At 30.9% G+C, this 12819-nt stretch overlaps 1 protein-coding gene across 3 annotated transcripts in view; it reads left to right on the top strand.

Moving 5' to 3' along the window:
- The first annotated feature begins 228 nt into the window (after positions 1 to 228).
- Positions 229 to 12819, top strand: part of LOC126693218 (cytochrome P450 81E8-like) — a 60262-nt gene continuing 47671 nt past the window's right edge. Inside the window, exons 1-2 of one of the 3 annotated variants that reach the window (XM_050389124.1) lie at positions 229 to 1217; positions 3097 to 3693. In XM_050389124.1, coding sequence (XP_050245081.1) covers positions 330 to 1217; positions 3097 to 3693 — 1485 coding nt within the window. In that variant the 5' untranslated portion in view covers positions 229 to 329. Of the gene's footprint in view, positions 1218 to 3096; positions 3976 to 12819 lie in introns of those variants that run through there. The other 2 variants (XM_050389125.1, XM_050389128.1) reach the window with 2 other exon arrangements.

Below are 12819 nucleotides of genomic sequence, written 5' to 3' on the forward strand. Positions count from 1 at the left end.
CACACACACACACACACAAAACTAACTGTATTAGAAACTCAAAATTATTAATTAATTAGTAGAATAATATGTAATTATTGTAACATCACTTTTACATTGCCATTCCACTGATACAATTTTTATTATACATCAATTATAATACTCAGCGGAAAGTGAGAGAGGATAAAATATATATATATATATATATATATATATATATAGGACCAGGACTTAGTAGTAAGGAGTAGTTAAGCTTAAGTCAAATTCTTGCCAAATTGCAGCCCACATTTATCCATATAATCTTCCGACAGATTGTCACAAAGCATCATATCAAAAACAACAAATCAAACATGGAAGACATGTTGCTATACTCATCCCTCTCTCTTCTTCTCCTCCTTGCAGTAGCTTTTAAGTTCTTGCTCCAAACAAGAACAAAACACAAACTGCTCCCACCAAGCCCACCTTCTCTACCAATTCTAGGCCATCTCCATCTCATTAAGAAACCATTCCATCGTACTTTCCACCGCTTTTCACAAAAATATGGTAACATCTTCTCTCTAAAATTTGGGTCCCAATTCGTGGTCATTGTATCATCCCCATCTGCAGTTGAAGAATGCTTTACCAAGAACGACATCATATTAGCCAACCGTCCTCGCTTCCTAGCCACCAAGCACATTGGCTACAACCACACCACTGTGGCAGCAGCTTCTTATGGAGACCATTGGCGCAACCTTCGCCGCATCAGTGCCTTAGAAATCTTCTCAACAAATCGTCTTAACATGTTTCTAGGAATCCGAAGAGATGAAGTCAAGCACTTGCTACACAAGTTGTCACGAAACTCGTGCCAAGGTTTTGCTAAGGTAGAATTGAAATCAATGTTCTCAGAGCTGACATTTAACATCATAATGAGAATGGTGGCAGGAAAGAGATACTACGGGGAGGACGTGAAAGACGAAGAAGAAGCAAGGAAATTCAGGGGGATAATGAAAGAGCTAGCAGGTTTAGGAGGGGCCTCAAATCCACAAGAGTTTGTGCCCTTGTTGCGGTGGATTGATCATGGGGGTTTGGAGAAAAGATTGATGAAACTGGCCAACAAGACAGATGCATTCTTGCAAGGTCTTATTGATGAGAAGAGGAGTAAGGAAGTGAAGGGGAACACTATGATCGATCATCTTCTTTTTTTGCAAAAATCACAGCCTGAATACTACACGGATCAAATTATCAAAGGGCTTATACTGGTATGTGTAGGTCATTTCTCTTTACTTCTTCTTCTTCTTCTTCTTCTTTTGGTTGGAACTTGGAACTAGATGCTAATTAAAAAGCTGATAACATCAATACTCAAGATTGTTAAAGACGATGAAAATATATATTGGAAATTCGGTAATCAAATAACCAAATCTGACCCAGTTGTTTATTTGACAAGTTAGAATAAACACGCATGGGCGGCTCCACTTGAAGCCTAGGGGTTCAAATGAACCCCCTGAATTGGCAAAAAAAAAAAAAAAAAACTATTATATATCATTTTAAATTTTTTTATTTGACCCTCTAAAATAAAAATTTGAATACCTTGAACTCAAATTTTTTAAAAACTCAACTAAAATAAACTTGAATGTGATACCCTTAACAATATATCTTGGTCTTTTTAAACACACACACATAAACCCAATAACAAACTAATTTGATCAAAATCTGGAAAAAAATAAAAAGTCCATCAATAAAAGTAGAAATTTGTCAATCTCAAAGTTAAAAAATAAAATAAAATAAAATAAATTAATAAAACCATGTTAAATCTTAAAAATTTTGAAATAAATCAATCGAATAAGAGATCAGTGTATGAATAATTGTTTGGCTATGTACATTGAAAGAGATGTAGATCATAGGATTGATAATAAAGATATTGTGCAATGATTTTAAAATATGAAACCTTATGTATTTGGTTTTTTGTGTTTTTTTTTTTTTTTTTGTTTGTGTGATGTCAATATATTCAAGTTCTTTTTTGTTTTAAATTTTCTATAATTTATATTTCTTATTGACCCCCTTATAAAATAATCCTAGAGCCGCCACTAAATTAATATGAATTTGAAGTCAACCTTGTAGTCTTGATTTCTATGCAGGAAGTTGTTTATGTAATTATATTCTTCTCACAATTTCTGTATTTTTTTTTTTAGAACAGGATTCTCTTGCAAGGTTGAGATCTTGAGACTCTAATTTTATATACAACAGTATAGAGAGTTATAAGTCATTTACAAAATAAAATTTTGTGGTGCTCATTAATCTTTAATCATATCATATTAATTATTTTATTTTTTATTGTTCTTTTCACAAATATAAATTTTGATTTTTACCATCTAGAGGTAAGCTAAAGTCGGGGTAAGTAGTCTCTTGTCCAGTGCTCTTCCACATGCACCAGACAAAACACCAGGCCAATACCTATTACCCTACTTGTGCTATCTAGCATGACTATCTATTGCATTGGAGCCTACTTGATTGTGTTGATGACTCGATAGTGATGTAGAAATTTAGAAAGAACCCCAACAATATCTCAACCTTTTGATTCAGTGATATTTTATTAGGATATCCTTTGTCAGAATACCAGTAATCAATTCGTAAAAATAAATATTAGCTATCAATCCATTTTTACTTTAAAATTCTTGGCGTGATTTTATGAATCTCCATAATAAATATTAGCTTCAATAAAATTCTTGTCGTGATTTTACATCTCGAAATTTTAGAATTTAGAATTTACATCCTGAAGTTGGGGAGTATTTGGATTTTACACCCTGATATTTCAAAATTTGGATTTTACACCCTAAAGTTTAGGGGTGTTTGAATTTTACATCCTAAATTCTAAAACTTTAGGGTATAAAATCTAAACACCCACAAACTTTAGGGAGTAAAATCCAAACACCCCTAAAATTTAAGGGGTAAAATCCAAATTTTAAAACGTTAGGATGTAAAATCCAAACGCTCCCAAATTTTAGGAGGTAAAATCCAAATTCTGTAATTTCAGAGTGTAAAATCTAAATACATCCAAATTTTAGGGGTGTAATTTGCAATTTTTCCCTACTTTTAAACTTTGTCGTGATTTTAAGCACTTATTGAATGTAAAATAAGCAGGTCTTGTTAGGTGCCGGGACTGACACGTCGGCAATGACATTAGAGTGGGCAATGTCCAATTTGCTCAATCATTCTCAAGTGTTGAAGAAGGCTAGAGCTGAGTTGGATAATCAAATTGGACAAGAAAAATTAATCAATGAACTAGATGTCTCTAAATTGCACTATCTACGAAATATAATCTTGGAGACTCTTAGATTGTATCCTGTAGCCCCATTGCTTGTACCCCACATGTCCTCTGAAGATTGTACCATTGGAGGACATGATATTCCACCTGAGACAATGTTATTGGTTAATGCATGGGCCATACATAGAGACCCTAATATATGGGATGATGCAACTAGTTTTAAGCCTGAGAGATTTGAAAGTGGAGAGAGTAATGTAAACAAGTTAATGCCATTTGGACTGGGAAGGAGGGCTTGTCCTGGGGCAGGCCTTGCCCAACGTACAGTGGGTCTAACATTGGGGTCATTAATTCAATGCTTTGAGTGGGAAAGGATTAGTAAAGAAGAAGTTGACATGGTTGAAGGTAATGGGCTCACCATGCCCAAAGCTGTTGCATTAGAAGCCATGTGCAGAGCACGCCCAATTATAGCTAAGGTTCGTTCTATGTCTGAGGATGAGTTTTGAACAATGTTCTTGAGGTTTGCAAGAACAGCCTAGCTATATTTGCAGAGATTACTTTAATATTAGTTACTTAGTAAACGTTATTGTAACAAGTATATTGCTAGCTAGTATTTATATTGTATTATTGTATTCCTACATTTTTAACTTTTTTCTCTTTTTAGCTTTCCCTATATAATAATTTGTATTAACTTTATAGTTTATAGGCATAAGGAATAAGAAAGGTTTTGGAAGATTAGCATATTTGCTTTCCTACTATTTTATGTGACATTATGGTTTACAGTTGTTAATTTAATAGAGTATTCAAATAAAAAAAATTTGGGAAATGATGTCATTTAATTGATTTTTTATGGGATACTAGTTAGGGCTTGTACATGCTTGTCGTGCAATAAGAGTAGTGATTAAGGTCAATTCTAAATTTTATTTATATCACAAAACAAACATATAAATCATTTGATTGTTTAAAGTACATAGAGATTTACATTAATCAAAAGAGACACTAATTTTAAGAATTTTGTCATAAATAGTTAATCTTATTCATATAAGAATTTTGATCAGACACAAAGTTAGGGTAGCTATTTAACATATAAATATCTATTTTACTATAATAGTTTTTTAGTACCTATTTGCTAAAGGCAATATATCCACTCAATAAAAACTTCTAAGAATGATAACGAATATTATCATCTTTCAATAATAAGTAATTGAGTTTTGCTAAGGAAAAAAAAAAAAAGGATAACAAAATGCATGTGTCATTGAATCTTCCATTACATAATATATAAGTCTCAAAAATTTAAACCAAGAAAGTTATTGTTCTTTAGATAACAAATAAAACACCTTATATTATCATTCCAACTTTCCAAGCATTACTACCATATCTAAAACTCAAAATACGTGAAGAAAACTATTGGGATGTTAAAATTTAGTAGGAGTATTTTAGGCATTACACAATAAAACATTTTAAAAATCATAAGCTTTCATTAAGGTTTAACTGAGAGAATCACAATATGACATATTTGCTCTTTTCCAAAATATTAAGGGAGAATTTTCTTGATTTCAAAATTAAAGGAGGAATTGTTAACTACCCTAAACATAAAAGATGAAAAGTGTTTTTATCATAAGTTTTGTGTGTGTGTGTGTGTGTGTGTGTGTGTGTGTGTAAAACTATGTGTTTTTACTTAAAATGGTGCGTAAAGAAAAAAAAATACAAAAAGTCAATCAAAGAAAATTGTATGTGAAACAGTGAATTTTGACTCAACGACGTTGACTAAACCAAAAAATAAAAATAAAAATTATAGAAACACAACCAAATGGCACAACATTTTCATAATACATTTATAATTTTGTAATATTTTGTTTTGACTTGTAAAGAATTGATAGCTCAGCACTTTTGAAAAAATTATGATGACAACAAGATGTCTTAAAGTTTTTTCTTGTGATGAAAAAATTGATAGCTCAATTTTTTCTTTCTTTATTCTTTTTTTAATCTTTTTTTTTCTTTTCTTATAATTTTCATTCATTTTTTTTTCATCTTCTTTTCGCTTGTTCTTTTTAAAAAAAAAAAAATTTGTGTTGTTCTCTTTTAAAAAAAAAAAAAAAAACACAACGTGTCCATACACAATTTTCAAATAAAACAAAAAATGTGTTACTTTTGTTTTATTTAATAGGGATATAATTATAAATTTGTACCAAATTCATTTCCCACCAAACAAATGAGTTTTCTATCCTCCCAACCAAACACAAAGGAAGGAACATTTTTCTATTCATTCCTTATTTTCTATCCTCCCACTTTTCCGCTCCTCCAACCATATGGGCCCTAAAGCTTTTTAACATTAGGTAGCTTTATTTAATTTTTTTATGTTGTCATGTTTACATGATTAGAGTATAATAGTGGTACGTTTGAATACTCAATGTAAATAATAATATCTTGCTAATGGAATTTTATTATGATATTTAGCTATTATATCTAGAAATCAATTAATTATATATATTAATAATGAATAGAATATCTTGTGCATTGCACGAGGTATACACTAGTTTAATAATCATGTTAAAACCCTTAATCCTATCATGACTTGTTTATAAAGTAGGTTGATATGATAGTATGATACTACCCACTTAATATGCTTAATAATCAGTTCGTGTTGGGTTCACATAGACACTACTCATTTCAACTCATTTAATAAATATATTGTTAACTATTTACTTCAACCCACTAAAATAATATGACCCAAAATATTTAGCATATTTTTAAATTTGCAAGCACATAAATTCTTCATAAATTCTATTTCATAATAATATTATCAATTAAATACTAATAGTATATAAAATAAAAGTTCTTATTTTTAAATCAATGAAGTTCCACCCAAATTTGAAAATACACTAAGAATAACAACATGAAATGAGAGTATTTCATAGAGGCCAATAGTACATAGCAAAGAAGAACATGTCAAGACAAAAGCTCATAATGAAAACAAAGGGGATGTTTATTAAGTATTGAACAAATGATACAAATAATTGACTTCAATTCTACATAACAAAATGGGCAAATGATACAAACAATTGTCTTCAATTCTACATAAAAATTAAAATAAAATAAAGGGGAAGATTGTACTTTAAAACACATCTTTTAGTTCAAACTTCAACTAAAACGTTAAAGTTCAAAACAATTTTAGTAAGTCATGTTTCACAGTTTTAGAACCATTATAATTTTCTAAGTAATCTTGAAATAATTCAGTAGAAAAAAAAAAATGTACCCTTAAAATGACTAATTTAAAATACTTTCTTCAAAACAAAATTAGTATAATTTGACAAAATTTCCGCTATATGTAATTTTATTCATTTTTTTTAATAAATAAATAAATTATGCCTCTTTTTTCATATGGACTTCACAATTTGGTTTGTTTCTCAAAAAAAAATAAAATAAAATAAAATTCACAATTTGGTTGGACTCATGAAAAACTGAATCTCCCCAGAGACCGAACTTCTTTTAGACCTACGGTCATGGCCATCCTAGCTCTCGAGCTTTTCTTGAAGTACATATGGTTAAATTTTTATTTTTATATTGTATATATTTAGTTAAAATTTGAACTTTAGAAATCCCAGAATTGCACCTAGTTTTCATTCAAAATTAAACTCGCTCAAAAAGACTCCAAAACATGAAAATAACCCCACACCTATAGCTCCCTTAAAAAAATAAAAAAAATAAATAAAGAGAGACATTTTGGTTAATTAATACATACCTGAATTTCAAGTGCTGCTACCATGTTGAGGTAAACTCGTACATGGACCAACGGTATCTTGAGGTCCTCCATGCTATCCTCTTTTGTTTACTCTCACTCTCTGAAATTAATTAAGGATAAAGAAAAAAAAAATATTGGATCAATATTATTAATGATTATTCTTTCTTAACTACAAAGTGCTTAAATTTTAATATTAAAAAATATATATATCTCCCCTCATTTCCTTTTCTTTACTTTTTTATTAATTAATATCTGATATGAGAAATAAAATTTAAAAATAAAGAAAGTGGATGTTAATTATGTCTATATATTTGGGTTTTGATATCAGTAAGAGAAAGGGAAGCAAATTATTTTTAAAAAACTATCTATTTGTTTTTGTAGGTTTGATGAGTATAATATAATAAGCAAGCCTGTTTAAATTGAGTCGAATTGAGAGAAATATTTTCATGTCAAATTGATTGGTCTTTGCATTTTCTCAAAGTTATATTTTTGTGTTATCAACGGTCCTTAATTTATAATATTTTTTCTACTTTTTTTCTCAAAATATTTTTTAGTGAAATTATAATTCATAAATATGGAGAGATTAAATAAAATGTGAATGATAGGAGAAGAATAAGGTGGATGAAAGGAAGAAACATATTAGAAATATTGTGTAAACATAGAATACATATTAGGTTAATGTAAAAATTTTATATGACTTCTATAAGACCAACTATGCTCGATGGCATTTTGGACTGTTAAAAGAAAATATATTAATAAAATGATCTTAAATGTAATAAAAATGTTAAGTTAGCTAAATACTATCAGAACTATAAAAATAAACAAACAAATAAATCTAGCTAAGTAATAATATAAGGAAATCAAAATATGGGTGATCCCTATTGATGAAAAGATGGGGAGAGTTACTTGAGATGGTTTAATCAAGTTTGGAATATATAGGGATCACCCATTTTTAATATTACCAATAATAAATCTATTTTTTAATGTATATTGGACAGGTTTTGATACTTGCTGGGACTGACACATCATCAGCGACATTAGAATGGGCAATGGCCAATCTTCTCAACCATCCAAATGTATTGAAGAAGGTTACAATTGAATTAGACAACCAAATTGGAGAAGACAAATTGATCAATGAATCGGACATCTCTAAATTATCCTATCTTCAAAGTATTATCTTAGAGACCCTTCGATTGTATCCAACAGCCCCATTGCTCCTACCTCACATGTCTTCAGATGATTGTACCATCCAAGGATATGATGTACCACGTAACGCAATCTTATTGGTTAATGCATGGGCCATTCATAGAGACCCTAATGTGTGGGATGATGCAACTAGTTTTAAGCCTGAAAGGTTTGAAACTAACAAGGTTGACGCATACAAGTTACTGCCATTTGGACTAGGGAGGAGATCTTGTCTTGGGGCAGGCCTTGCACACTGAACTGTGAGTTTAACTTTGGGATCATTGATTCAATGCTTTGAGTGGGAGAGGCTGGGTGAGAAAGCGATTGACATGATTGAAAGTGACGGGACAACTATGCCCAAAGCCATAGCATTGGAGGCCAACTTTAAAGTGCGCCCCGTTATGAATAAGGTTCTTTCTAAGTTTGTGGATAATGTTTAAACATAAGGTTTAAAAAACTTAATTATATTTTCAAAGAATGTTTTAGTATTAATTATCAATTATAATAAGTACACTAGTAGTAGTCCATTATAGTATTGTTGTATTCATGTATATTTTTATCTTTTTCTTTTTTGTTGTCTTGCACTTGATAATAATTTGTTTCAATTTCGAAGGTTGTTTAAGAAATAAGAAAGAATTTGAGTTACTTCAAATTTCCTTTCCAAGTTTATACATTTGAAATTGGGGTTTATATTTAGGGAATCATGAATTTGGAGGGAACCAAGAGAATTCTTACACGCTCAATTTTGCATGTGCAAAGCCACCTAGCTAGAAAAAATTATCTTATGAAGTGGACATAGGAGATACTTTTTTCCTAACTAGAGTATAGGCAACAAAGAAATATCATTTCTAAGTTGTTGACTTATCTATGAGCCTAGGGAGATTGACAAAAACTTAGTTGTGCTATATTAAGAAGGTATTGTCCTTATAAAATAGAATTTTAAATTAAGAATCATATTTTAAACATAAATTAGCCAAAAATCATATCATTCTTTTGCACATTACATATAGATTTACTTGTTACACATAGTTGAGTGTTTTTGATAGGTAGATAGGGGAAGCATTGGGGTCAAAACCTAAATATAGGAGACCACAAAAGATGTTATTACAACAGAGTTATTACTTAAACTATTACACAAAATTGAGTTAATTATTTATGTTTTGGTTTTTCTTTTATTAGATAGATAATGGGGGAGGGAGGAAGTGAGGTTTATGCCACACATATAGGACATGCCATAAAGGATGCAATTATTACCAAACTATCACTTAAACCTTAATTATAGCTAATTGTTAGAAAACCTCCCTAGTCTCTATCTTCTTCTTTTTCGTGTGGATAAGATGCTATTCTTCTAAAAAAAAATGAATGAATTCCATTTTTCATAGAGTATAAAATCTGTCCATTTTCTTTTAATTCTTCTTAGGGTTTTAAACACATATTGGCAGGTTTAGATACTTGTGGGAGCTAACATATCAGCAGTGACATTAGAATGGGTAATGTCTAATTAATTCAATTAATTATCTTGATGTGTTAAATAAGGCTAGATTAGAGTTGAAAAATCAAATTGGACAAGAGAAATTGATAAACAAACCAGATGTCTCTAAATTACACTACCTTCAATGTATCATCTCAAAGACCTTTCAATTGTACCTCATTGCTCACTTGTCTTCTTATGATTGTACCATTAGAGGATATGATATACCACTTAACACGATATTATTGGTCAATGCATGGACCATACAAAGAGATTCTAAAATGTGGGATGATATTACTAGTTTTAAACCTGAGACGTTTGAAATGGGTGAGGATGGTCCACATAAGTTATTAATGCCTTTTGGATTGAGGAAGAGGGCCTATCCTAGGGCAGGCCTTGTCCAACATATAGAAAACCTAACTTTGGTTTTATTGATTTAGTGCTTTGAGTGGGGAAGGGTCAATAACAAAAAGTTGACACGGTTGAAGGTAATGGAACCACCATGCCAAAAGTTTTACCACTGAAAGCCAAATGTAAATCACTCGCCAATCTTTTATAAGGTTCTTTTTGAATCTATGCATGGCGTTTGCAAAAAGTCCTTGAACTTTTAGCAAGTAGCTGAGTTATATTTTCAGAGAATATTTTACCGTTGAAGTACTAATTGTTTGGTAAAAATTTTTATAATAACTAAATTTTTGTATGTATATTCTTTTCGATTTACATCAGTCAATCAGTTTTTTTTTTCCTTGTACTATATAATAATTTTTATCAAGTTAGAAGTTTTCTTTAAGTAATAAGAAAGAATATCAATAAATGAAATATTTCGTTTACTACTTTTGGATGTTGATTGTTGAATATATATATAGTACAAACAAACAAAAAAAAAACTATTTAGCCTTTTTGAATTAAATTTAGCACAAATTATTTATTTATATTTACGAAATAATTAAATAGAAGTGTAGAGATTTTAAAAATCATACACAAAAGAACTCATTTAATAAATCATTTTTTTTTGGAGCAAACATTTTTTCTTTTTCTTTTTCTTTTTTTTTTCTTTTTTTTTTTTTTTGTGAAATGTGCTTGGAGTTGGCTTAGAACGTGTAGTACGTAGGTTCAAAGTTAAATATTCTAAATCGTTTTTGCACCAATGAGCTTTTAGCCTGAGTGGCACCCTCCTCCACTGCCTTTTAAATTTCAATTCCTGTGTCATTTGTTTAAGGCCAGCCATCTGTAGAAGATAATAGAACGCTGTCGTTTCTTATTGAGCTAATGACGCGCGTGAAAGAGATAAGAAGCAAGCCATGACACGAGTAGTTACTAATTCAAACGACAGCGTTTCCTCAAACAAAGAATTGAGACTAACGCCAAGCGACGCCGTTTCTGGAACCAGTTAGATATTTTGGAACCAGAGATTAGTTAGATATTTTAGAGTCAAAGTTAGTTAGAGCTTTGAAAATCTGTTAGTGTAACAAAGTCAGCTCTGCATAATTTTGAGTTTGTTATAGTCACTACAGAGAGGTATGTGTGTGTTAGGCTAGACCTATATAAGCTTTGTGTATTGCTAATTATCATTTTAAGCAAAGAAGTTATTCAATTCATCTCTCTCTCTCTCTCTCTCTCTCTCTCTCTCTCTGCTTAAGCTTTACCTCACCGTTCTTGCATCAAAGTTGTTCATACATTTCTTAGGTTTTCTTCACTACCTAGGAACCTGCCTTCCAATGTTAGCAAGTAATAATAGTAAAATATTAGCTCAAAACTAGTTTGAAATTATCTTCATCCAACCTATTATGTGATAATTGAAGAAACTATCTATATGTAAGCCACATGATTTTTTGAATGAGTTATGTGACTTTTTTAAATAATATACTTAGACAGCCTTATAAATCGTTACATAATAAATTAGAAGAGATTGCTCCAAACTAAGTTGTAGCTAAACTTTGTCTATAATAATATTAATATTAATAATTTCAAAATACCTATGATAAAGAACAAAAGAAAATAAAACTATTTACGGGATTATATTCAATTCAACTTTAATTCAATTTAGTTTTGAAGCTAGGCTCAAAAAGAGATGTCTTGGTGTTATTATAGTCCTTTTCTTTTGAAGGGATATATTTTAGCTGTTTAAGTAGTGCTAGGTTGTAATTAGTGAAGTATAAAGTGAAACAAGAAAAAAGTACAAAATATTTGTATAACAAAAAATGGTATTAAGAAATCTAGGAGGATTTGCCGTATACATACTGATATGATACACTAAGAGCATTACCATTTGGCACACCAAATACCAAAAAACATCTCTCATGATATGTTCTAACTGTCAAAAACTTTGACATTGATGAACTATACACTCTCAAATATGGAAGCGTACGGATAGATGTTGTAAAATTTTAATGATTTTTTTATTCTTTTTTCTCTCATCTCTCTGTCAGTCTCTTCCTCCCTTTTTTTTCTCAAACACCGATCATAGCTCTCTCATCCTCTCATATTTTCTTCTCTTACCATCACTTCTCTTCCACGCCGACGTCAACACCAATGCATCACTTCCACGCCGATCTCTCTCTAGCTATGGTTTTTTTTTGTTTTTTTTTTTTTTTGCTGTGGTTTGATGGGTGGGTTCAGATGGGCAGATCGCCATCCACCACACAGTGCCGTCCACCTCACACTCTCAACTTGCCTTGGGTTTTTTTTTTTTTTTTTTCTTTTGGTGGGGGGGTGGATATGGGTTGAGTTTTATGGGTTGTAATGGGCTGATGTTGGTGGGTTATGGCGGTGGGTGTGGTCTGATTTTGGTGGTTCAGTTGATTTTGGATTTTAGCTATGGTGGTCGGTGGTAGTGGGTTGGTTGGTTGATTTTGGGTTTTGGTTATGGTTGTCGACAGTGGTTGTAGGGGTGGGCTACTATGGGCAATGGTGGTGGCGGTGGGCTGCGTAGTATATATTACTGTTTGAAGTTTTTTTTAATGATATTTTAATGTGATGTTTATATTATTTTAATGTATGGGATTGAAGAATAGAACATGTGATAAATGATATATTGTAAAATAATATATTAAAATAATAAAGTGGGTTTTTGGTGTGTCAAAATAGCATTTTTTATAGAAGAGCCGATGGAAATGCTCTAATACACTTTATCCCTAAACCTTGAAATTTCAAATTAAGTACTGTTGCTAGATTGATCTGGATGTTTGACAAGCACGCAAATCT

This window comes from Quercus robur, chromosome 7, assembly GCF_932294415.1.
Source record: "Quercus robur chromosome 7, dhQueRobu3.1, whole genome shotgun sequence".
Taxonomy (NCBI): domain Eukaryota; kingdom Viridiplantae; phylum Streptophyta; class Magnoliopsida; order Fagales; family Fagaceae; genus Quercus; species Quercus robur.